This window comes from Cyprinus carpio, chromosome B17 (genome assembly GCF_018340385.1).
Source record: "Cyprinus carpio isolate SPL01 chromosome B17, ASM1834038v1, whole genome shotgun sequence".
Taxonomy (NCBI): Eukaryota; Metazoa; Chordata; class Actinopteri; order Cypriniformes; family Cyprinidae; genus Cyprinus; species Cyprinus carpio.
The window spans coordinates 13,653,336-13,680,905 of record NC_056613.1 but is presented as its reverse complement, the minus strand read 5'-3'; the positions used below and the strand labels follow the sequence as shown (position 1 = coordinate 13,680,905).

At 37.3% G+C, this 27,570-nt stretch overlaps 2 protein-coding genes across 3 annotated transcripts in view; both read left to right on the top strand.

The window, feature by feature from the left end:
* Nucleotides 1–261: 261 nt before the first annotated feature.
* On the top strand, nt 262–5,108 carry nipal3 (NIPA like domain containing 3). Its single transcript, XM_042742385.1, has 11 exons — nt 262–486; nt 832–900; nt 1,125–1,296; nt 1,663–1,722; nt 1,984–2,129; nt 2,316–2,412; nt 2,594–2,729; nt 2,828–2,916; nt 3,023–3,086; nt 3,765–3,859; nt 3,944–5,108. Exons 1-11 carry the CDS (start codon nt 412–414, stop codon nt 4,123–4,125), a joined length of 1,185 nt encoding a protein of 394 aa, XP_042598319.1. The 5' UTR covers nt 262–411; the 3' UTR covers nt 4,126–5,108.
* Nucleotides 5,109–5,531: 423 nt separating this feature from the next.
* rcan3 (regulator of calcineurin 3) overlaps nt 5,532–27,570 on the top strand; it is a 30,737-nt gene continuing 8,698 nt past the window's right edge. Inside the window, exons 1-2 of one of the 2 annotated variants that reach the window (XM_042742386.1) lie at nt 5,532–6,141; nt 8,791–8,992. In XM_042742386.1, coding sequence (XP_042598320.1) covers nt 8,795–8,992 — 198 coding nt within the window. In that variant the 5' untranslated portion in view covers nt 5,532–6,141; nt 8,791–8,794. Of the gene's footprint in view, nt 6,142–8,790; nt 8,993–19,450; nt 19,717–27,570 lie in introns of those variants that run through there. The other variant, XM_042742387.1, reaches the window with a different exon arrangement.

The following is a 27,570-nucleotide window of genomic DNA, read 5'->3' as shown; positions in this document are numbered from 1 at the left end:
CCTATATTTATTTCCGATTCCAATTTTCACTTTATTTTTAAAGTGCATATTACAACAAAGCGGTTTTATAGCCTCCATACTGTCACCATCAAAATAAAACTCGTCAAAGCAGTAAAATAATGTTATTGTGAATTCACTTGTTCTCCATCATACATAGCGTTTTTGTTGTTGTTGTTGTTGTTGTTTGCACAGAATGCGGTCCTCATCACATCCCTCGAATTCGACGTCACACAGAATCTGTGTACAACGTCACAAGTCACTTGACAGGTGTACCCGGAAAGAAGTACGACTTTTCGAAAATGGCGATCCGCGAAAGTCGCTGCCAAAACAGAGGAAAGTAAGCTGACTTTCGTCCGAGTTTCGACTGGACCGAGCTGTGAAACGGGCTCGGGGATGCGTATATAAACGGGAATGTCATCTGATGTAAGGATGAACAGCGTGAGGATGGCACGAGAGGAGGACGGTGTGGCGGAAGACTCTTATACCGTGAGTCTATGACGTGATGTTTGTAGTAAAAATCAAACTACACGTACAAACGAAACTCTTTTTTTACGAGTTTACAAAAACTGATCTTGAAATAACTAGTGTGTTTTTCTAAACTGGCTGTTTTAGAGCAAGGCAACCATTAAGTTCCTTGTAATCCAATTTATTTGCTGTTATACAGTATATTACATTCTTATTACATACACATGTACCGTAAACATTGTTTCCCGATGGTTGCGTGATGATTTACGTGTCCTGTGTTTTGTTTTTATATACACTAAATGTTGTATACTATTATCCTGTTCATGGGTGACACTTCAAAGCCTTGTTTTTGTGATTTATACACAGGAAAACCTCATTGGAACATTGTTAGCTATCTTTGGAAACCTGTTGGTCAGCATCTCAGTCAGCATTCAGGTAAGTGTGTATTTGCATCCTACATTTCTTAATTGCATTGTAATTCAGGGTCAGGGTGTGTTCAGGTTACGCCCTGTCAGGTGAAAGTCAGACGCTTTTATTTACTTCTCAACATCTTGTTTTATAACCCAGCTGTTGTTTGTTACAGTAGCTAAGGGAGTGGGTTTAATAAAGAGGTGTGAAAGATAAACACACGTTATCACGACTGATGTTTTCTCTTGCAGAAACAAAGTCATGTGACGTTGGCAGGAAATAAAGACCCGAGGCAATATTACTACACTAAGACCTGGTGGTCTGGCCTGATGCTGATGGTTCTGGGGGAGGGCGCCTTGTTTGTGTCTTATGCATTTGCACCGCTCTCTCTTATAGCACCACTTAATGCTGTGTCTGTTATATGTAGGTATTCATATAAGTCTGACTTACTGTTCACTTCCGTTTTACTGTTTCACATATGATATAATTAAAATATTCATGTTAATTTGTGATACAGAGTGTTATTTTAGTATCATGATACTATTATAGTTTTATTAATATTTTGAATTACTTTTCTTTGTAATTTTAGTTAGAATTCTGTGTATTTTTGACATTTTTATTTTTTTCTTGAAATATGTCTGTAGTTTTTTTTTTTATTTTAGTTCCAGTATATAAAGTTAAATTTAATACAAATGAGAAATGTTTCTTTAGCAACTATCTGAAATAAAATTTTTGTTATATTTTAATTTTATTTCAAGCAACAACCAATGGTTATTTTGATTTTCACAGCAAGCTCCATCTTGGGTTTCGTGTTTTTGCGGGAAAAGTGGAAGGCTCAGGAATTCTTGAGTGAGTTCTGCTCATCTTTCTCAGTACATACAAAGGAATACAAGAAACAAAATTCTGAAAAATCATACTGATTGCCTTCAGTTGCATAACTCACAACATAATGCTAGCTTTGATGTGCCAGGTGTATTTTCTCAGCTATTTATTCAAAAGATTGAGGCCATGAGTTGCTAAGCAACAAGTAACTAATTGCTAATATATTGTATTAGTAAAATAATAAATTAAATGCAGAGCAGTATAACATCCCTGTGCTTGTCTTTGTAGAGCGCTACATCTTAACTTTCCTGGGCTGTGCCTTGACGGCAGGCGGTACTTACCTCTTTGTGACGTTTGGACCAAACTCTCACGAGAAGCTGAATGCGGAGAACATAGTAAAACATGTTATCGGCTGGCCCTTCCTCTTATACTTGGTAATACACACCCTCATGTTTTAGAAAGTTATTGTGTGCTTCCAAATTTTAAATTTATTTCACAAAGGATATCGTTTTGATTTACAGTGCACATTATTTTTGATATATAGAAATATAATTTGTTTTGATGTCTGAAGGCACTTTACTTGAACAGTTAATTTTGTATCATTTTTTATTTTTTTCCAGCTTCTGGGGATCATTACTTTCTGTCTGGTGCTGTATTTCTATAAACAGCGAAATGCTAACTACCTCGTCCTGATTCTGCTGCTGGTGGCACTACTTGGTAGGACAATAGAGTCCATTGTGTGCATGCAACATTACTCAAAGTACTTGTTTAGCAAAGTAGCTTTTTTTGACATGGAAGGAATGCACAGATCAACAAGTCATCGTCTATTTTGCCCTCATAAATGCACCAGAGACCAAAATAATGGAGTTGACCTTTCCCTTGACCTTTGCCCTTTTAGGTTCAGTGACTGTAATCACAGTGAAGGCGGTTTCAGGAATGATTGTTCTCAGCATCTTGGGTCCTCTACAGCTGTCCTATCCCATTTTCTATGTCATGTTCGTCTGCATGGTGGCAACTATCGTCTTTCAAGCATCGTAAGTTCTGGTGTTTGTTGTGGTAATGTTTTGCTGTAGGTCAGTGAGCTTGGAGTGGAATGCTGTATGTTTTTATCTGACCTGACTTTCTTTATTAGATTTTTAGCACAGGCGTCTCACCTGTATGATTCCTCTCTCATCGCCTGTGTGAATTACATTTTCTGCACAACATTTGCAATTGTGTCAGGTAGGACTCCAAAATTTCTTTCTCTATCTCTGTCTCAATTAAGACGACAGGGTTGTCTTCATTTTGTATCAGTGGTCTCATTCTCATTCTGTTTCTTTTAAAACAGGAGCCATATTTTATCAGGAGTTTAACCACGAAGATGTTCTGCACATATGCATGTTTCTTTTGGGGTAGGTTTTATCTAAGTTGTATGTACATTACCGCTAAACAGTTTGGGTGAGATGTGGTAAAAAAAAATTTGTTTTGTTGAAAGATGTTGCTCATGTTCACTGAGGCAGCATTTATTTGATCAAAAATACAGTGAAACCATAAAATTGTGAAATATTTTAATGTTTTAAATATATTTTAAAATGTAATTGATTCCTGTGATGGGAAAGCTGAAAGTCTTTAGTGTCACATGATCCTTTAGAAATCATTCTATACTTTTTTTTTCAAGATTCTTTTTCTACAATTCTTAGAATTGTAAAACTTTAGGTTTTTTATAGTGTACTTTTGATCAGTGTAATGCATCCTTTGAATGGTAGTATGTAATCTACAAAATTGCTGAATTTATTAATTTGTGAAAAAGCTAATTATTTCATTTTCAAATTATGAAAAAAATAAATGTTTATATTCATTGACAGCCCTAAATTTTACATTTAATTTATCAAGATGGAAAATGCTCACTGTACTGCTATTGTATAATACTATGTGATACTCTGTAACACATCCGTGTGAGGAAGACAACTATTTGGCCATGAAATTCCACACAAGTTTGTTTTCTTAGCGGTAGCGGTGACTAACAGACTAGCGGTGAGGCCCTTGGAATCTAGGATTTGTTACCATGTGTCTGTTTAACATTACTGCAGGTGTGCTATATGCTTTCTTGGAGTGTTCCTGATCACTAAAAACAAGAGGAAGGCCAAAGCTTTTGAGCCATATGTCACTATGGACATGGCAAAAGGTATGAATTGTCATTTCTGTCATCAAGCCAAACAATTAATCATCCTATTAGATTAAACATTTCTTGTCTTATCGGTCAAAACAGGCATTCCAACCATTCACAACAAAGGCTGGGCTGTGCAGCCCGATTATAACGGCTCTTTTTCATATGGAGCACTGGAGAACAACGATAGTGTGACACCTGTGACGCTTCCAGTGGACCAAGAGCTATCTATCTCTCCCAGTCCTGTTAGCCCGTACCAACCATCAGAACTGAAAAAAGACTGAGCGGAAATGTGTCTGAAGTGCAATTAAGACTGATTTTACTTGAGAAATGCTACTGTGTGTTGACGCATTACTGATTTGCTTATTCACCGCACTTCTAGAGCACAGTTCCAGAATATTAGCTCATTCTAGAACTTTCTCTCGTCTGATCCTGAGCCGGGTAACCAAGTTATAAGAGACTTACTGTATGTTAGAACAGTGGTTCCCAACACTGCACATTTTGCTTGTCTCCTTTCTCTGACACACCAATTTCAGGTCTTGAAGACTCTACTAATGAGCTAATGACCTGAATCAGGTGTGTTTGATTAAGTAGACATGCAAAATGTGCGGTGTTGAGGTGCCTCCAGGACCAGGGTTAGGAAGCTCTGTATTAGAATGCAAATAAGGTCTTTCATTGGTGGCGTTGATTTTAATCTAAGATATTGGCATGTTATCTTTGTATGATACTCATATCTGTAATCATACCTTAAATGCGCTGACTTGTATCATGATCACTCTCGGTTTCCTATATAAAAATAGCAAATTTTGATAATAATGATAACCTGAACGCCTAAAAATACCTCTGAAAATTTGGATTCTGCTACTGCTTTGTACCAGAGATACTACAGCCAGTCCAGCTTTATCAACCCAAGGCCAAAGACTAATGTAGATTGCACAATGCCCAGCTAGTTATATACAAATATATATTTGGTACTTACTCAAATTACTGTATTCTGAAGTTCATACGCACTGTTCTCTCATTTTCAGGCCTGAATGTCTGCTGTGCCTGTTATTTATTCTCTCTGCTAGTCTGAAGCACACCAAATAGACATTTCTATACATATCTGCAGATTTGTAGATGTTACACTGGATATCTGAACACTGCTGGTGGTTGAAATGTACAGATGCCTTCTGTGAAAATTTAAGAAACACTGGTTGATATTTTATCATAAATTCCATTGCTTAAAATTATGTGGTACATTTTTTTTTTTTTTTTTTTTTTTTTTTAACACAAGTAATAATTGATGCTGTATTTTATCAACCAATGAAAGAGACACCATTGTTGAAAGATAACTTGACTAGTTATGTTTAAGTGCAATTACTACTGTTAAGAAATTAATTTTTTTTTTTTTTTTAACTTAATGTTGTTTATGCTATAACAACCATTCCACAAGGACAATCATTATGCCTTTAATAAAAATAAAAAATGTAAAAAAAATACCAAGCTTCAGTCAGCAGGTAGTTTAAAGCTTACCAGTGTATTAAAGCCTTGAATCTCAGTCATATTGCTGTGGACTGCTCTATAATAGAGTATTGAACGGAAAGATTAATTTTAGTATCACAAGAACTGACTTAAAATTGAGTATGTAAAACAACCTTTGTGTAATTTAAGAATATTATTTCACTAATTGTCTGTGTATCATGTATCGAGGACCATTTCTGTATTATTAAGGAGCCATATATTTACAGTACAGACTCCGAGTCTGCTTGTGCAAATAAAGTTAAACAGGCGGTCAAATTAATTATTAGTGGTCCCAACATCCGGTGAAAACATCCTCATACTGAGCACAGATATTGCAATGACCATTTCGACAGGAATTTTGATACTGCTATATGAAGGATAGCAGTTACATCCAATAAAATGTTCAGTTAGACAGTTGTTTTTAATTATAAACGGTCAAAATGAGTCAATTCGTGTGGTAAAAATGAATGTGTCAAAGATGATCCGTAATGCATTCTGATGTGACACCAAACAGGGCAGGTCGAGTCCGCTGTCACACGTCATCAATCACTGCTGTCAATCTTCCACGAGCTCGAACCCCATTGGCTGATCATGAGATAAACCTTAACATCATTGGTCATTCCTCACTGTCACGGCGTTTGATAGCATTAAACGAATTTACTGTTTATATGAAAAGACGCATTTCTAGTTGAGATTAACAATATTCCATTATTGTATTAAAGTTTATGTAGCTCGGATTTTAAAGTGGATGGCCTCTTGCCTGGGCATCGATTTCGAATCAGCTGCAAAGATAACTGGTAAGTCATTTATACAACTTACATGATCATGCTATTATATTTGACTTGATAGTTTCAGCGTGCTAATCGGTTTGTTATGAAATATAGCAGCAGCGATGTTTTTTCCCAGAAAATATTAATTATACGTAACGTTACATTATTCATTTTTATCGCCATGAATATACATTCAGCACTACGCATGTTTGCATTCGCTCCAGGTGAGCGAACACAACACTCTCTGTTACAGAGACACGCTTATAATAAGATTACACTCATAATGTACACACTTTGTACTCGTGTAACAGCCACTAGATGGCAACTTTTCAGTCTACCCTAGCAACTTTTTCTTCCAAAAGCACCTAGCAACAAATTTAGCAATTTAAAAAAATTATTATTTGGCAACTTTTGAGAAGTGACTCAGACAATAAAAAGGCACACATTTTCCATCCAAATTACACAAAAAGAGGAAACTACAGATGCCTAGCAGTACACACATCACGTGAAATGAGTTAGCTGCTATTGTTCAGTTTAATAACAATAATATTAATTGAATAATTTGATAATTTAATAGTTGTTCGTTTATGATACACTTTGTTAGTAGCTTGTACTTGCAGTTGTTAATCAGTTAGTACACTGTAAGAAAAATGGAAACTCTTTCAGGACATTATCCAACATCCATTGTAACCCTGTAACTCGAAAACACAATGCTTAATTTAAAATGCAGGTAAAAAACCATTAACATAGTAGATTGTGCCTTATTTTTTACAGACCTTTCTTAAAGTGTAGCATACTAACTACTTATACACTGCTTGTCATTGCGCAATGACACCACAACGTTACATAGCAACTTTCAGCAACAAATCAACCTTCCTTTAGCAACTTTCTCTGAAAATTAGTTGGCAACACTGACTGTGCATCAAGTCACTCTCATGTCATTTTGACTTTCTTTCTTTCTCTGTTGAAAACAGAATGAGGCAAGATATAATAAAACTCATGCTGCTAGTTTTATAAATGAAAGCGAATAATGACCAGATGTTAAGCACCATAAAAGGAAAATAGTACATTGGTCAAAGCATGAAAGTTTAATAGGTTTTTTTTTTTTTTTCATACGTTAGATTGTGTCCTCTCTTTAAAAATTTTTTTTTATTTTTACAGTGGAAACACCCACCAAAAGGCCATTCAGAGTAACAATAGCTCATCTTGTAAAATATACACTCTAAAAAACACTGGGTTAAAAACAATCAAATTTGGGTTGTTATTAACCCAAGGGCTGGGTAAATATAGGACAGAACCCATATTGGGTTAAATTTACCCAGCAAATTGGGTTGTTTATTTAACCCAGCTAATAGGTTTATTTATTTTTACTCTATTACTAGCTTATGTTTTACTTCATACATTAAATAATGTTTACAGATTAACTTAATTCCTCTAAACTTTTCTAAAATACTCCACACAACCAGTGGTTTGCATGATAACTTCCTTTATTTATTATTTACAGCATTGTTTATATCGTTTTTAATAGGCTATACATATTTCATATATTTAAACTCATTTCACAAACATTAGAAGAAAAAAATCAACATTAAAGAGAAGTAATTCACGTGTAATCGACCAGTCTCTGTTATTCTGTTTCCACCGCAACGGCACTGGTTGTCATGCCCGAGCTGGAGTCGTGTTCGGCGGGGAACTGTTAACGGATCGCCGCCCTGCGTTTCACTCTAGCCGAAACATGCTGTGACTCCATAACCTGTCAATAAACAAACAATGAACAGCTCTGAGGACATGTTTTAACATCCAAAGTATTATATTCTGTATCTTTATGAATAAAATCATTTATTTTATGCAAAGCATCAGGCTTTTCCGTCACGCGAAAACACAGCGACACTCCTTAAAGGTGATTCACCCCATACGCCTGTATGTTGCTCTGCATAAAATTGAACGATATACAGCACAGTAACGATTTTGTAGATAAAATAAAATGTACACAAACCTGTATTTTACCGAAGAATGCATCAATTCAATGGCGCTTAGAACCGCTCTCTTGTGAAGAAAAGAGCAAAATCCCCGCTTAACCTCATGCACGATTGTTTGAACTTATTTTTGACATTTTTGTTTTGTCACTAAATAATTAGTTTGGATGTCGCGAGTCAGTTTTAAGTTAATGACAAAAATTAATAAAGTGTTTAAAATAGTAACAATGAAAAATGAGTCAACATTTCCAGTTTATTTAAATGGGTGCTATTATGCTTTTTCACTTTTTCAACTTTAGTTAGTCTGTAATGTTGCTGTTTAAGAATAAAAAAGATCTGCAAAGTTACAAAGCTCAAAGTCCAGTTCAAAAGTAGATATTTAACAGAAATCACTTTTCAAAAACTACAACGAACGACTCATTTAGACTACAACACATATTTTCCGGGATTTGTGATGTCACAAATATTGACGAATGGGACGAGACCTGGTTGAGCTGCACTATGTCGGAGACACGCTAGTTTTCCCAAGGCAGACGAACGTAGAGGGGTTACAATCATCCATCCGGGTTTAAATCGTGCTCAAATTGATTTGATTTTGACACAATATTTACACTGAAGCTTGCAGGCAGCTAGGGTATAGTTTGTCAACATTTCAATTGGATGGTGTCATTTGTTCTAATGCTGTCTTCTGGTGGGGCAGTGGAATGATGCGTGAGGGTGGGAAATTGTGGAGCAACTGCTCAGAGGGTCACAGCAGTGATCCTGAAGAGGATGATGAAGAAGAGATGGCGTTTGGCGAGACTGAGGAAGACTCTGAAGAGATGATGGACTTGAGTGATCTACCTACAGCTCTGTTTGCCTGCAGCGTGCATGAGGCTGTGTTCGAGGAGGACGGGCAGAGGGTAAGAACTAATGTTTAAAAAATCTCTTTCTGTTCACAGTTGCAAACATTTGTTTATTCAATAGTTAACCCGAAAAATTAAAATTAAAATTTACTTGAAACGTGTCTCAGTGTTTTTTGGCCATACTTTGAAGGTCATTGTTGTTTTGGACCTCACTGACATTGTGCGGGCAAAAACAGTCTGTACAGTGGTAGAAAATTGAGTGAACTATTCCTTTAAGGGTCTATCTGAGCTTGAGATGAGGCATTGTGGGATGAAAGGCTTTCTCTTCCACACAACACACTCAGTTCCTCAGGCTTTGAGTGATTGCTAGGTCTCTTTATCTTGTTCAGCAAACTCTAGTTTTCCAAAACAGGCATGTCCAAAGAGGTCTTGTGAGCAGTACATTTTAACCTACATTCTGAAGCCAGCACTTTTAGGCCCCGAAGACAATTCTGATGTTCACACTGCGTTGCCTCAGCAGCATTCATGGCATATTTTTGCTGCCTGTTGAAGCTGTAACCTCTTACCTGAGGAGGGGCAGGGACTGAGAAAAGCTTTTACTTCCCCTGTGGTAGAGGAGATAAGGCGGAGATGTGATTTCTCTGCAGAGAGAGAGGGAGAGAGAGAGAGAGAGAGAGAAACAGAGTCACTCAGGTCACTGGCTGAAAATAGAGCATACCTGCTTCCTTCTGAAAACCTCTTGTGCTTCTCTGAAGAAATTAAACCTGAATATGTAAATGTTGTGGTGGGAACACAAATTAATATCTTGTTTGTGTACACACTCAGCAGTAGAACTAAAACCTGTTTCCTTATTTTCAGCTTGGTCTCTTCTTTGAGGCATCATATGCATCTTTAATTATTTTTTCCTTTAGGTCCACTTATAATATTAGTCAGGGTTTTTATTTTTCGGTATGGTTTGTTTAGCATCCTTTAATAACTGCTTCTTTACAAAGCATTATGTTGTGACACAAGAAATGTGCTGTACAAAATGTTAAGGTCAGACTGAAATGATCAGGGACCTGTTTTCTGACAAAGAGGAGGATTTGGTTGACCTCTTTTTCATTTTTCTCTTCAGAAATAATAATATTTCCCCCCTACATCTCCTTGCATAATTTGCCCAGTTAACATTTTATGTGCCGATAGTTATTTATTAGAAAAAATAACTAAAAAAAATTAGTTATTTCAGAAAATAGACCAGAAATCCAAGAATTTAGGAAAGATGGGCTGCTGTCCTCATTCCCGGAGGATGGCAGTCGACTTTTAGTCTTTGGCAATTTCAACATTCATCTGGACAAGCCTTATGCTACACTCTTCCATTCACTCCTTGCTTCATTTGATCTCAAACGACTTACCACTACAAGCACGCACAAATCGGGCAACCAACCTGACTTAATTTGCACACACAATTGCATTACAGACAACATTTTGGTAGAACCCCTACATATCTTGGATCATTTCTTCATTACATTTAAGCTACATTTTGCTACCTGTGTGTAGGGGTGGGCGATATGGAAAAAAATATCTTATCACGTTTTTTTTTTTTTGTTTGTTTTTTTAGAAATATCACGATTCAAGATTTTATCATGGTTTTGGTTATGGTTTTACTATTTTGCAAGTTGTCTGAGCATTACAGCCAAACTAATTTCCCTATTATAAAGACGAAGCCTTTCAAGGTAAAAAAAAAAAAAAAAAAAGAATGGCACATATTTAGGCCAAAGAGGGCGAAGATAAAAAATCTTTGGTTCTTATTTTTTAGTAACAAAGATAAAAGAATGACAAAGATACACATTACTACTACACATAATAATATACAAATAAAACAAACAGTGCTTTATTTTCAGGTACAGTAGGTGTATTTAGCAGAAGCATTCAAGAAACTGAATGAGTAAATATAAAAATAAAACACTATATAGATTCATTCCTATAGAAGTTGTATTAAATTTCTTCATTCAAGAGCAGTGAGTGATTTTTGTTTTATTAACGTTAAAGGAATAGTTCACCCAAAAATAAAAATTTTGTCAGCTGTCTGTCAATTCTGTCATAGTGTTTTATATTTATACCACCATTTACTCACTTAAAAGTGGTTTTAAACCTGAATGAGTTTCTTTCTTCTGAATATAAATGCTATTATGAGGAATGTGTAAAACCAAACAGTTGCTGGTCCACAGTGACTTCCATAGTATTTTTTGCTACTATCAAATTCAATGTTGACCAGCAACTGTTTGGTTACCCACATTCTTCAAAATATCTTCTTTTGTGTTCAGGACAAGAAAGAAATTAATGCAGGTTTGGGACCACCTGCCAGTGACTAAATAATGAGAGAAATGAAATTTTAGGGTGATCTATCCCTTGACAGTAATGACAGTAGGCTGCATGTTTAATAGTCCTACCTTCACTTTAAGACCTGCACGCATCTAATATCAGAGTATGTGAGCGGAGTGGAGCGGCAACAATTTCCCCTCCGCGCTCCAAGCATTTAATAATCACTCTGCTCCAGCTCCGCTCCGGGTTCACCATTTTCACAATTTTCAGAGTATGTGAGCGGACCAGAAACACTGCTCCTACTTCGCTCCGTGGCCAAAGTATTTCAGTATGTTTGAAATGTTCATAACGTAGCCTATATTAAAATAATAAAATAAATAAAAAACAGGAGAATACTTTTTTTTTCACATGCCAAACTAATAACATGGTTCTCAGCATTAAAAGGTATAATTGCTGCTTTCTGTTGTGACAAATTTTGTTTGTGATGAAAATAACAGTTTACATTTTCGTCTGTTATTTTATCTACAGATCGATGCATTTCTTACATATTTCTGCTCATTCGAAATCAGATACAGATGAAGTAGCACTGTACGTTTAGCAATTACGAAAGTGATTGCAGGTGAATGTGCTGTACCTGTTTAAATCATGCTTTAACCCGAAAATATTCAGTAAAAGGAACAGACAAACTCCTTGAGAACTAGCCTATAACTTCCCGCTCGGTTATTGCCGTCATTTATAACCTTCTGATTGGAGAGATCCAACTGTATCAAGCTACAGTATAGCTAAATATGTTTAACATGTGAATTCTTGCTAAATACGCAGTTATATTACGGGCCATTGGCATGAATTTTACAAGTGGTGGAGCACTCTTAGAGCGAGAGAAAACCACTGCACTGACTTTTAAAAAATCTGTCCCTCGTGCTCGCTCCAGTCAAAATCACACTGATCCACTCCGCACTCCGCTCCGCTCACATACTCTGTCTAATATACAGACACGTATACGTTTTTCTCTCAACTGTTTAGTTTCATTTTAGACATAACCAACTTCTACATTGTGTGTTTTGACAGTATAAGCGCAAAAGATAACTTCAGTAATCAATAAAAAATAAAAGAATAAAAGTTCAATAATCAGGCGCTGTTTGACAGGCTATACCGGGCGCGCTTCAGGTGTATGCGGCGCTCAGAAAAAGCACAGGTCAGACCAGCGCGCGAATGAAACATTTAGCAAGGAAGCAGAAGCAAATAATATGAGAGTAACTCTAACGCTGAGTCAACACTGATGTGAATGCATGTGGAGTTGTACAGTATATGATGTAGGCGCCAGAACTGCAGCTGATAGAATGTGTGCTGTAGCACGTGACGGTACTACGATATTTCTTCAAAAGCAGATCGTGGAGACATTTTTATGAGTTGTCAATGTCATATATTGTCATATCGCACACCCCTACCTGTGTGCCACCAACCCCTATACCGGTTACTTTTAGACGAAACCTACGCTCCCTTTCACCCTCCCATCAAACCAAACTCAGGACAGCAGAGAGAAAATGGCGCAAAACAAAAGATCTGTCAGACCTGAGTATCAGTTTTTTCTTTCATCTTTCTCTGCTGAAGTCCATACTGCCAAATCTTCATACTTCCACAACAAGATCAACAGTGCCCCAGACACACTTCATCTCTTAAAAACATTTAATTCCACCACTTCTATAACAGCTGATGATTTCGCCACATTCTTCACAGACAAAACTAGAACAATCAGTAGTCAGTTCTCAGCCCCCCACACACAGGACCTCAAACCAACCACACCCACTGCTAAAACTCCCATCTTCTCCTTCTGTCCCTTCACTGAGGCAGAGGTATCAAAACCTCTCCTCTCTAGCCATCATACAACATGCCCTCTAGACCCAATCCCCTCACACCTTCTCCAAGCAATCTCTCCTACACTTTTACCAGCACTCACACACATTATCAACACATGTTTCCTCACAGGCACCTTCCCCACTGCATTCAGGCAGGCTCAGGTAACCCCACTGCTCAAAAAGCCTATATTAAACACTTCTCTTATAGACAGCTATAGACCTGTCTCTTTCCTTCCATTCATAACGAAAAACCTCAAAGTTGTTTTCAACAAGGTATCATTGTTTCTTTCACAGAACAACAAACTGGATGCTAACCAGTCAGGTTTCAGGAGTGGCCATTCAACTGAGACTGTGCTACTGTCAGTCACAGAAGCCTTTGCGGATTGCAAAAGCCGATTCCAAATCATCAGTTCTTATTCTGAAAGATCTATCTGCTGCTTTTGACACTGTCAGTCATCAGATCCTCTTGTCCACCCTCTCATCACTGGGCATCACAGGAATTCCACTTTGGTGGTTTAAATCCTATCTAACTGGTAGGCCTGGGGAGGGGAGGTATCCAAAGCACATCAACTGGTCACTGGGGTTCCTCAGGGATCAGTTCTTGGACTCCTCCTCTTCTCCATATACACTTCATCACTGGTTCATACATCTACATAATCTGGATAATTCTACCATTTTTATTCTTATGGGAAAATGGTTTATCTTTGTTTTGATGATGATGATCAGACGGTAGTTTCATTTATCTCAGGCTGCCTGGTGGACATCTCGACATGGATGAAAGAACATCACCTACAGCTCAACCTGGCAAAGACTGAGCTTTTTGTCTTCCCTGCCACTCCAACTCTACAGCATGATTTCACCATCCAGCTAGGTTCTTCTACAATTACCCCATCAACTTCGGTCAGAAATATTGGTGTAATCTCTGATGACCAGCTGACCTTCAAAGATCACATTGCACAGACTGCTCGATCTTGCAGATTTGCATTGCACAACATCAGAAAGATCAGGCCCCTTTCTAATGGAGCATGCTGCACAACTTCTTGTCCAGGCCCTTGTCATGTCTAGGCCGGACTACTGCAGTGCTCTTCTGGCTGGACTTCCATCAAGCACAATCAAACCTCTAAATGATTCAGAATGCAGCGACACGACTGGTCTTCAACGAGCTCAAAAGAGCCCATGTTACACCTCTCTTTATCTCCTTACACTGGCTACGGGTTGTGGCTCCCATTTAGTTCAATATATTGATGTTTGCATATAGAACAGCCACAGCTCACATGAAAAAATACTATAGTAATTTATAGTAAATACTATAGTGTTTTTGAACCATACTATACTAAAATACTTGAAATAATTTGTTGTGGTAATTCTTTAGTTGTTGTGGTAATATAACAACTATAGTAATATAAACAGATTTTTTACCCAATCCCAATTTTAAGTCTTCTACAACTATAGGGTATGATACACTACAGTTTACTGTAGTAAAAACTAAAGTATATTACAGTATTTATTACAGTTTTATCAGTTCACTATAATTAATACAGTATGCCGTAACATTCATTAACAACGTGTTGTAAAAACTATAATACAGTATAATACACTTTACTATAGTATGGTTCAAAAACACTACAGTATTTACTATAAATTACTATAGTATTTTTTTTTTTCATGTGGGAGCTTAGCACCCGCCTACTTCCACTCACTACTACAAATCTACATTTCCTCCAGAAGTCTGAGATCTGCTAGTGAGCGATGCCTCATAGTACCATCACAGAGAGGCTCAAAGTCACTTTCCAGAACATTTTCGTTCACTGTTCCTGGCTGGTGGAATGATCTTCCCACCCCGATCCGGAATGCTGAATCCCTGACAATTTTCAAGTGACAGCTGAAAACTCATCTCTTTTGACGCTACTTGACTTCATCCTAAATTTTAAATTTTTTTTAATCTTTCTCTTTATTTATTCCTTCTCTTTCTAGCTTGTACTTATTTGAACAATCCATAAAACTTGGTATAGCGAGCACTTCCTGTGTCCGCTTTATCGCTTTATGTATTCCCCAATTGTAGGTCGCTTTGGATAAAAGCCTCTGCAAAATGACTAAATGTAAATGTATTTGAATATATTTTTAATATGTAATTTATTCCTGTGATGGCAAAATTACATTTTTAGCAGCAGGTCCTTGTCACTAGATTCTTCAGAAGTCATTTTATTATCCCAATTTACTGCTCAAGAAACATTTCTTATTATCAGTTTTTAATAAAACAGCATTTATTTGAAATACAAATCTTTGTAACATCTTTGTAAATCTTTACTGTCACTTATGATTAATTAAATGCATCCTTGCTAAATGAAATAATTAATTTCTGTTAAAAAGTCTTACTGACCCAAAACAAAAAGTGAACAATAGTGTCTTTATTCATTCATATTCATTTTTTCACAATCTTGCCCCATGCCGAAGCTTGCTTCTAGCTCATGTTCACATCCAGACTTCGTAAATGGCACATTCGAAATAATTTTTTTTAAACAATGTAAAGGTCTTTTTTAATTAAATTATTAATTTCTTAATCTCTTTGTGACTCCAGACTTTTAAATGGTAGCATAAAGAAAACCTAAAAATGACCATTAGCATATATTCTGTTTAGATTCCTGTTAGGTTGCCACACAAACCTCCCTGCAACATTCTTGGAATGTTAGTACGGTTCACAAATATAGAATCTAAAGAGGTGTTTCTAGAAGGTTAAGAAATAGTTCTTTAAAAAAATAACCAAACAGGAAACATATATTTAACTTGTTTCCAGGTAGATTTAATGGTCTTTTTTCAGAGCCATGCATTTGTTAAGTTTATATGTTTTCATAGTACAATTTGTTTTTTGCTTTCCAGAATAATTAAATTTTTAATGACATGATCACTTTGTAAGTTCAGCGGGCCGGTAATATTGCTTCATGATACTATGCATTCATGACCTGTCAATGAGTAAAACTGAGGCTTGGAAAACATTGCAGAGTGTTTCATTCTCGAGTGTTTGCTATCAGTACCAGTAAGAGCATGACTTACATCTCTGATATTGTGTGTGTGTGTGCTTTATGACTGTGAATGTTGGTGCAATTTGTGTGTTTGAATAGTATATTTGGGTCATGTGATTTGTGTCTTTGGGTGGAGCTGGGAGCATCTATGTGGGCAAACAGCTGGCCTTTATTTCTGCTTCAGAAACTAGAGCTCTCACAGACACCCCCACCCCAACCCTAAAAATCTCATTTACTTTATGTGAGTGGCACGAGAGAAACTCTCTTTCCCTCCTTGCCTTTCGCTCTCTCACACACACATGCACACACACACACACACAAATACACACTTCATAAGTCTTTCATTTGGTTGCGTCTGGCAACCTGGCGATGTTGTTTCATTAAGACTGTTGACCTGCTTTGGTGGCACGTGCCTTGACCCCTCCTCCCCAGTCCCCACTCTGTTCACTGAGCTGTATCAGGGTCAAAGTCCTGCCTGCCTGCCCCAGCGCCGAGACTCTTCAGATAGAAATCAAAACAGTGGATCTGAGCCATGTATCCTTAGATTAGGGTCTATAAATAGTCCCTTTATAAACTCACCCAAGAGATCAGGCTGTTGGGAATGATGGATTTGATGTGTGATCCGTAAAGATACAGTAGTTTACATTCAGCAGTCATACAGACTCACCCTGGGGTTTGAGATTATCTTATGCTCACCAGGGCTGCATTTAAAATACAGTAAAAGCAATAATATTGTGAAATATTATTGCAATTTAAAATAACTGATTTCTATTTTAATATATTTTAAAGTTTAATTTATTCATGTTATACCAAGGCTGAATTTTCAGCAGGCACACACGTGTTACATGAATCTTCAGAATTCATTCTGATTTGCTGCTCAGGAAACATTTCTTATTATTATCATTAATTTTGAAAACAGTTGCGCTGCTTAATATTTTTTTTTTGTGGAAAACCATGATACATTTGTTTCAGGATTCTTTCTGTAAATTACAGCTACTAATACAGTATTCGACCCAGGGTTTGTTCTATGTAAAAAAACACATTTTGTTTTTGTTATGCATGTTGTCTTTTTCATTTTTTATCATGTTAATAGTTTTACTTATTGTTGGGCAATTGCACTTTGATTTTAAAAACATTTTTTATTTTGTACAATAAAAAGTTTTGCTACTGTGTTCCCTGTTGACAAATCCAGCATATTCTGGTTAGGTATGTTTTGAAGCATGGCTGCTGGTCAGGACCAGCTTAAACCAGCTCATAACCAGCTTAAACCAGCACATGACCAGCTAAGGACCAGCTTAAACCTGTTCAAACCAGCTGCCTTGCTTTAAAACATACCTAAGCAGCATATGCTGGGTTTTTTGACAGCGTTGGATCAGCACTTAATGTCCAAGCAAAGCCACTTCCTTAAATGACACATCCACGCATTATTTATTATATAATAAGGTCATAAATAGATATACTGCATTGCTCATTTCAGTGCTGTGGTGAGCAGTCCATAGACCTGCTGCTGACCCGTGGATGAAAAAGAATTGTGAAGAGGATAATGAGAATATTATGCTGTTATTATTCAGGACAGGATGTGGCTCATTTACATAGGTGACATTTTGGTGTTGTGTATAAACAAGATCCACAGGGAACTCCATAGAAACTGCAATAGATCTAACTCAGTGATGGCTAGAAATGCACAATACCTTACCTCTGCAGTGTACTGAAAATACTGTCTGATCTGTTTTGTATGGTTTTTTACCTTTATTTTCCACATGCTTTTTTTCTTTTCTTTTCAATTATTTTTTTTTCAGTTGATAACTCAGCTTGTCTGTCATATTAAGTACCTGGCTTGCGGCTTTCCTTTATCTCTGTCTCTTCTGCATCTCATATCTGCTGCATCACCTTCTACTCCTCTATAGTTGCCTGCACTCTCCTGCACCTGAACTCTCTCTCTCTCATGTCTCTTTGAATCTCTCTCTCTCATTCTTCTCTTTGTGATATAAATAGCTTGCCCTAGTTTGTGATAGCTGCAGTGGTGCCAGGGGCTGGTACGGCATGGTATGTACATGAGCGAGGTAGACTGGCATGCACATTCGTAAGTCATGATGATGGTGCAGTGTCTCTGCAGTGCTGAGTGCATGTGTGTCTGTGTGTAACGAGACTGACCCTGTTAAGCATTGTCTCTTGCACAGATTGTCATGCAGAATCATCCTTCACTGTACTTTCATCATGTTTTGTTTGAAATACAAGTATGGGGAAGCTTTATTTTGATTGGTGTGATTGAATAATAACAATGGTTGAAATAGTGCTTTGTGTCTGAATGCAATTTATGGTGCACAAATTTAAAGGAACACTGTAAAAAAGTCAGTAGAAAAGAGAAAAGGTACTGGTCATTTTCTGCCAGGACATGTTTTTCACATGCAGTGTGCAATGTCAAAAATTAATGCAGAAAATAACATACATTGGACCCTATTTTTACTGGCTTTTTTAGAGTGGACAGTCCATTGGAAACAGCTTATTGCAAAGGGGGGGGGGGGTATATTTAATTAATTGAAGTAATGAACGAATACCTATAAAATGTTTATACCTATAAAATCTGTTTTAAATGTATAAAATGTAATAATATTTTCATATATATATATATATATATCAAAGTTAATCACAAATAGCTTTTCCACAAGCTGAGGGAATACTAGTATATAAAAGGCGCGTGGTGCACACACCTTTATTATAATATAAAATCCTTTTTAAAAAATAAATTGAAATTGCTCCGTTATGACACAACTCAAGTTTGCATTTTCTTAGCATAATTATCCAGCAGGCAGAAACTTCCCTCAGAAACTTACCTTTGTGGTAACTTAAAAATTTAAACCATTACTATAAGATATATCATCACACTATAGCCTACATAGTGATTTAAAATTGTCAAGACTCCCCAACCTTTTGTTTTGACTTCCTTTAGAGATCATGCTTTGAATAGGTGTATCAGTTACCCACCTGTAATTCACATCTTTATTTATTTATTTAAGGTCTGTGGTCATTCTGGCAGTATTCTGAGGTAATTTTATAAATTAGGAATTTATGACGTTTCCCCTCTTTTACTGCAAGTTTAGTTGTCACCTGAAACTGTTTCATGTGCTGTTAGTAAATCAAAGGAGCAGGACAACAATGACGACATCGTTTGTTGGCAAAACCGAACTGTTCTGCAACGTTCTGCGTTCACTTCTCTGAGGAGCGCGTGCACATCAGAAGACAATCAAACGAAGAAGGCGGTGACGTCAACGTGGCGGCTGAGCGCTCTGATTGGTCAGTACGGATGAACCTGAGCAGCCTTCAAGCGCTCACAGAGCAGCATCTCAGTCAGAGACAGCCAGAGAGTTTGAGTCAGTCCCCTCACCAACACACAAAAGACTTTCAGTCTCAGAGAGCCGCACAGATACAGAAAGAAGACTAGCGAGAAAGAAAAGAAGCGTAGGAAATAAAAAACCCAATTTCTTTATTTATCTGTTTATAAGCTGCAAAAGAGGGCATGCCATCGATAAACATGAAATTGGAGATGTTGACGCTCATCGCCTGTGATGTAGACACGGAGGTGTTTACGTCGGACAAAATGCAGGTACTGCAAGTTTATCTATAAACAAATTTAAAAAGAAAAAAAAATAGTTAGTGCATGCTGTGTTTATGAACAGTCTGTGTCCCTGCGCGAGGAGCGCTTTAACTGCATGCGCGCGGTCTGTGTGACGTTGCACGCCGCCAGTTCATTGTTTCTCATCGCTGGAATTTTTCTGAATGAATCCGCAGTTCACATTAACATTCTGCTGCATGCGCACCGATGGCGTCAATGCTCTGAACGACCTCGATGCGGAGCAGCTCCAGACGGGCTGCGCCACCCGTTTGTATGGGATGTGCACACTTAAGTTGCATTACATTAAGGCATAGTTCAAACCATAAATGAAAATTCTGTAATCATTTACTCACCTTCATGTTGTTCCAAACCCTTCTTTTTATTTCTGTAGAGCAAAATGAGCAGAATTCACTTTCATTGTATGCCCGAAAACTGTGAGTTCATGACATTATTCCTAACATTTGCCTTTTCCTTTTTTGTGTGTGATCTATACCCTTAAAATATACCCTTATAATCTGCTGAGATCTGCTGTAGATGCAATTGCTCCTGCATACACATACTTACCTTTGTCTTTTGCAGGTAAGCCAGGTAGAACTGCATGTATTCACCTATTATACTGCAATAATCGATGATAAAGCTTATCAAAAGCTTGGGTAATGGCACTTTATTTTAAATTGCTTTGAGTATTTGTTAGGATTCCTCATTTGAAATTAGTCCAGAAGTAGAGCACACATGCATTTCGGCATGAGCCAGTGCAGTTTTCTGCAGTGTGCAGCACTGAGAATGCACAGATGCATTTTTATGTCAGGATTCGTAGATTTAATATTTAGAGTTATATTATTATATATTTTTCTGTTACACCTTTAAACATTTGCCTCACTTAAACAAGCTTACAAATACACAAGTTTTTGCATGGACATGCATGTATGATGTTTGTGACAGTTGCTCAAATGAGGTTCACAAGAAACACTAGATACTAAAATTAAAAGAAAAAAGTGCCATTAAGCATGTGGTGTCAAAGTGTCAATCTAGTTAATGTGTTTTCCATGTTTGGTCAGTGTTTCTGCGCCGTAAACTGCAAATAGAGAGGCAGGCATTCAGACAGACAGGTGTTTCTGTGGCTATACTGCAGACTGCAGTGTCCTGCCCTGAGCGAGAAATGTCAAGAGTGAAAGAAAGACAATTTAAGATCTATGAAGAAAGTCAGAAAGAAAAATTGTCTGAAAATGTCAGTATGTGTGTGTATTGCTTCTAATCTGGGTTTTTGGCTCGGTTTGAGGACACAGGAGATTATAAAATGCAGCACGTGGGCAACAGTCACTGATTACACTGATCTCTGCACAACAGCTTGGTTTTGTTTTTACATTTTCTTTTTTATCCACCGCTTAAGGGTTTATTCATTTACTCTCTGCTCTGATTTTCTTACTGGACAGGAGCATTGAAAATTCACTAGATGTGTGTGTTTATATAAATAAATCGATAAGGCAGTGCATAATGAGTCATCTGAAGTTTTAACTCGTTTCATCAATGGATAAATTAAGGAATTAGAAATTATTTTCTGATAGGGTACATGTTGCGTTTACATGAGACATTATGATGGATAGGTTCACATAGTCTGTTAACCTTTCATCAACATTTGTCAGACTTGTTAGTGGAGCAACTGGGAACTGAGCGCACTCACTGGAACAGGTGTGGCCTACAGTGTGCGTGTGTGTTCAATGGAAAATGATGTGCTATGGAAAATATGCAGACATCAGCACATTTAATCTGAAGGTTATGGGCAGGACTCTCGACATTCACGCATAAGCACACACATGCAGATCCCCTCTAAATGGTTAACACATTGATGGCATGTTTGCCATAAACACGTGACTTTTAAAGTTTTACCAGATTTTGGCAAGTTTGTATTTTACTTTGTGCTGATTCCCATAAGAAGGAGTAATTGTCCATTAGGCATGATCAGTAGGCTCAATGTCCATAGCAGCTGTCAGATCTTGCCACCTTTCAGTGCACTGTATTTGTTTATACTGGCTTTTTAATTGATCTGTTTGTCATTGAATGGTGGTTGCATGATGGTCAGTGATCTATGTTTCGTCCCAAGTGGAAGTGACAGGAATTTAAGAGTTCTGGAGTGACAGTTCTACTCTACTTGCCTTTGAGCAAAGCATGAGAGACTTTTCTTACAGTTAGAGTGCTGTAAATCCCTTTGCAAGAAAGTCAAATAACAGTTAGTGATGGTCAGTCTTTCAGCTGATGAGCCTTTTCAGCTTTTAAACTGCTTAGTTTACAACAGTGAGCGCAAGCTAGATTAAAGTGATTACTAAGCTTTGAATATGGATATTTTTCTTACAAAAACGCATTAATTCGTTACAGGAGGCCTTTTTTCACCCCCCGGAGCCATGTGAGACACTTTTTATTATGGAAGGGCACTTTTTATTTCACGTCTTTTGGACTGAAGCAATTCAACACCCACTGAGTGCCAGGAAACAGCTTGAAAGATCAAAGACCATTTTTTGTTGAAAGAAGAAAGTCATATATACCTAGGATGCCTCAGTGGTCAGTAAAACGCAGCGTAATTTTAGGGTGAACTAACCCTTTAAGTATATTTGATTGTGCTAAAGTGGAACTATTGCAAGTTTACTTAAAGTACACTTCAAATATCTTGCATTTAAAAAACAATATTATTTAAAGATCATACAGTGATCTTCCTCACATCAATAGTGACATTAAAGGGATACTCCACCCCAAAAAGAAAATTTTGTCATTAATCACTTACCCCCATGTCGTTCCAAACCCGTAAAAGCTTCGTTCATTTTCGGAACACAATTTAAGATATTTTGGATGAAAACCGGGAGGCTTGTGACTGTCCCATAGACTGCCAAGTAAAATACACTGTCAAGGCCCAGAAAAGTATGAAAAGCATCGTCAGAATAGTCCATCTAGTCCAATAGTAGTTTGGCATAATTTTTGTATGTGTGTGTATAGAAAGAAACAGTAAAACAGTTAACATATTTGAAAAATGTGTCTACCAAATTGCCAACATGCAATAAAAACGTAAAACAAGGTCAATATGTTTGTATCAAAGTCAATGAGTGTTTTAATCTATCAGACAATTTGACCTTTTTATATTTTTATAAGAAGGCAAAGTTAATTCAGTTTGTAACATGTTATGTGTGACCCTCCAAAAATGTACCAGTATTTATGAATGAAGATAATTAAAAAAAAAAAAAAATAACATCAACATTGAAACATTTGAAAATAATGATTAAGGTGCATACACTCCTGAGTTTATTCAAGGAATAGGAAAAAGGAACATTTTTCAAAGATTTTGATTTTGGACAGACTATAGTCAAATGCTAATATTCTCAAATTGCCAAATAAATTGACGATTAATCAACACTGCAGATATCTCTGTCTAGAGTGAATGTCACAACAAATGGCACATTAGCTACAGCAGTGAGTGACAGGTAAAACTGAAGGTAGCATAGGACTAAAGCATACGTGGATCAGGTTCTACTCAGGTAGGTAACAGGATCTGAGCTTTGGCAGGTGGGGAGGCTAAAGCCTGCAGCCTGAGATATAGCCCTGCAACAGCCATACTAGGACTGTATGTCTCTCTCTCGCTCTCGCTCTCGCTCTCTCTTTCTCTTGCTCTTTCTCTCTCTCTCTTCACTCATCTTAGATGGACTGATAGATGGATGAAACCGAAAGATGGATGGAGGTTAGATATATCTGTAACCCAAGAGCTTAGGCAGAGCTCCGATGTCACTCTGAAAAGTTAAAGGCATTCGTAGGTAATGATGACATTAGACAAAAGGCTGCTGGCCACCCACTTGTGTCTGTTTTCCTGTGGGTCGGGTTACCAGCCGACACAGCCTGCACATTCTAGTCCTAGCACTTCAAACAACCTTGCTGAAACCTCAGTGCTTGCGGATGATAGAGCCAGGAATAAACATCTACTGATGTGACAACCCCGCCAAATTATGTAACTTTGTGGTCCGAGAATTAAAGTTATGCTCTGTAGGGTGGCACAGTGTAACTGAAACTTGGACCAGTGTCTTAAGTTTTGTTACAAGTGTTTCTTAGATCAGGATATCTGGACATTTCAAAAACATTTATAATTTTACAGTAAATTAACAGTATTAAGTTTACAGTATCAAGTAAATGCTGTTCTTTTGAATCTAATATTCATCAGGAATCCTGAAAAAATAGCAGCACAACTGTTGTCAACTTCAAAAATAAGAAATGTTTCTTGAGCACCAAATCAGCATTTCATATAACACCGAAGTCTAGAGAAGTGGCTGCTAAAAGTTCAGCTTTGTCCTCATAGGACGAAATTACATTTGAAATGTATTAAATGTATATTTTAATATAAGATTAATAAAAATTGTATAATATTTAATATAAAATTAATAACATTTATAAAATGTAAGAATATTTTCACAGTATTGTTTATATATTTATATACAAACAATACTGTGAAAATATTATTACATTTTAGAAATGAATAAATATAATAAATTATTTAGATATAAATAACAATTTTACATTAAAATGCATTTTAGCATCATAGCATCTCTGAAACATGCTTGTAAGATGCTCCTGGTCAGCATTCGTGAGAACTTACAGCGGTCCAAATAGGGAAAAAAATGCAAATTGGTTACAGCATGTGTATGGATCATCGATAGTAGAAGGTCTGTGGAGACCCTTTAATGATGGGCCTGTGAAGGTGCACAGTGGTCAGAATGCCCATGATGGCCTCTGTCCACACAGCCAAAAGCTCATAGAATGGGCACAAGCAACAGAAGGATGGAAGAAGGATGTCTGGTCTGATGAGTCCCCTTTTCTTTTACATTGTGTATACGTGGATGTAATGGCACCAGGATACACTACGGAAAGATGACAAGCTGGCGGAGGGATTGTGATGATGTGGGCAATGTTCTAATGGGAATCCCTGTTTCTGGCCATTCATGTGGACGTCAGTTTGATACAAGCCACCTACCTCACCTACCTCAACTTCATCTCAGACCAGGTTCACAGTTTATTACAATGGTATGGCAGTAGCCCCTTTCAGCAATTTTTCAGGAATGGTTTAAAGAAACATAATGAAGAGTTCAAGGTGTTGTCCTGATCTAAATATTCTTCAGAAGTTAATCTGATTGAGAATCTATGGGATGTGCTGGACCAACCAGTCCAATCCATGGTGGCTCAACCTCCCAGCTTAAAGGGACAGTTTACCCAAAAATGAAAATTCTCTCATTATTTCTCACCCTCATGTCGTTCCAAAACTGTAAGACCTTGGTTCGTCTTCAGAACACAAAGTAAGATATTTTTGATGAAATCTGAGAGCTTTCTGACCCTGCATAGACAGATAATGGTGGAGAACGGTGACCTGGAAGAGAAGAATTGTTGAATAAAGTCATTATTTTTGTTTACTTTGCTCACAAATGTATTCTCGTAGCTTTCTAAAATTACGGTTGAACCACTGATATCACATGCACTATTTTAACGATGTCCTTACTACCTTTCTGTACCTTGGAACATTTCAGTTGCATTACTAGCCCCTTTCACACAGCATGTTGGTCCCGGAAAATTGCCGGATCGCCTTCTGTGTGAACGCAAACACATCCCGGGATTGATTCCGGGATCGATCCCAGGTTGGGGACCTAGTAACATTGCCGGGTTCAGTCCTGGAACAAGCTCTGTGTGAACAAAATTTAGAACCAATCCCGTAAAGGGCGTGTCGTAGTGATGATGCACGTTACCGTGCAACTCTTTTACCGGGTGTTTTAAAGGCAGATCAACGTTCGCGATGAAAAAATATGTTCAAACTGTAATGAAGCAGAGATCAGGTAGTTCCTCACTATCCTTTCTGAAGCTGAAATTGTTCGCCAGCTTAAGTGAAAGTTAAGGTGCCTAGTGTTTTCGACTCGTACATTACACGTCACATCCTGATGTCACTTGTCATCACGGGACCTTTACGGGTTGTGTGTGAACGCACGCACAGATTCCGGGAGTGTGAATGAACCAAAATCTAACGATCCGGGAACAATTGCCGGGACTTATTACCATGTATTATCCAGAATCTCAGTGTGAAAAGGGCTACTGTCTTGTCAGAGAGCTCTCGGATTTCATCAAAATATTTTCATTTGTGTTCTGAAGATGAACAAAGGTCTTACAGGTTTGGAATGACATGAGGGTGAGTAATTAATGACAGAATTTTCATATTTGTGTGAACTATCCCTTTAAGGACATGAAGGAACTGCTGTTAACGTCTTGGTGCCAGATACCACAAGACACCTTTAAGGGGCTTGTAGAGTCCATGACTTGGCATGTCAGTGCTGTTTTGGCAGCACAAGGAGGATCACCACAAAAATAAGGGCAAGACAATTTTTTCATGTCAGAGAACCCCTATCAGATACCTTTCTATAAATATCTTGATTGAATTCCATATTGAAGAACTGCACTGAACATAGAAATCAGTCAGTTTAAGGCTTTTCCAGATATCAGAAATTCCCATAACGGCATGGAATTCTAGGATGGATATCACTGCGCCCATCTCTGAGTTCTTGAGAATCTCTCGGGGCTTTTTCATCAGGTCTGTCAATTGGATTTGTTCCCTTCCATTGATTCTAGTATAAAACCCACAACAGACCTGAGCGATGGCACCAATTCCACCTGAGCCAATCAAGATGACAGCATTTGTTGTTGTTGTTTAACTCTGTGCTGATAACGCTGAGGGAAAACAGTGCCCTCTGCATTTATGGCACTTGTGATGAATTGCTTCTGCCACTTACAGAGATTTCCTTTCACAGAAGGTCAGGGATCAGCTTATTTTTTGTTTTGTTGTTTTGTGTTTTGTGTGTTGGGAGTTTGGATCTTTGGTATGTGTGTGTATTGTTTGTGTTTGTGATTATATTTAGATTTTGTGTTCTGGGTTGGTCCTCCTGTTTCCAGACTCTGTTTTGGACAAAGACTTGATTTAAGGCAGCAAAAGTTCACTCATTATTTACTGACAGGCTGAACAATGAGCAACTGAATTACAGGAAACCAGATGTGATATAGTCTTTCTGGGGACATGTAATAAAATTTGTGCGTCTGTTGAGTTGAACTGTTTTTCGAGTGAATATGTTTTTGTCTATATTTAGGAATTTGTAATTGTAATACAGTGTTTCTTTGAATCTGCTCCAGTCACCCAAGGGCTTTTTGATTGGCGGCTAGTCGTCAGGGTTGTGTAACATCAGCAGGGTAATTAAAAACATCTCCCACTCGTTTAAAGGATTAATCTTCTTAATTATTTATGGTTCTATTCTCAGCCCAAAATCATGCTAGCGTCCCAGTGCACCATATGCCCCAGATTCTTGGGTCATACTCGCTTTTTAATGGCTTTCTGTATTCAGTACATGTGTGGAGCTTGTCCTAAAGTCACTTTCTGAGGAGACTGTAGTATGAGGACAAGAGGATAAGTATACTCTGAGACATGTAGTGTATGGGGCTGGTGATCAAATGCACATGATATTTTCACAATAATTTACCTGACGATATTTATTTAGGCAGCATTGCAAATATGTAGTCTCTTAACTAGTATTTCTATTAAAATCTTTATCAAATGTTGCTGTTTATCATTATGTAATACTATATAGGTGAAAATATAATTCTTCTTATTCATTCAGTGTAAAACAGTATGGAAAACATGGATGTATTTAATTTATTAAACTATTTTTTCATGTGTTTTACTCAAGCTATTTCCAACAATAGCTGTTTGGCTTAAAAAATGCTTCCTCTGTTTAGAAAAAAAAATCACAGTTACCATCTCAGTAGTTTACATTATTAATATTCAGTGCT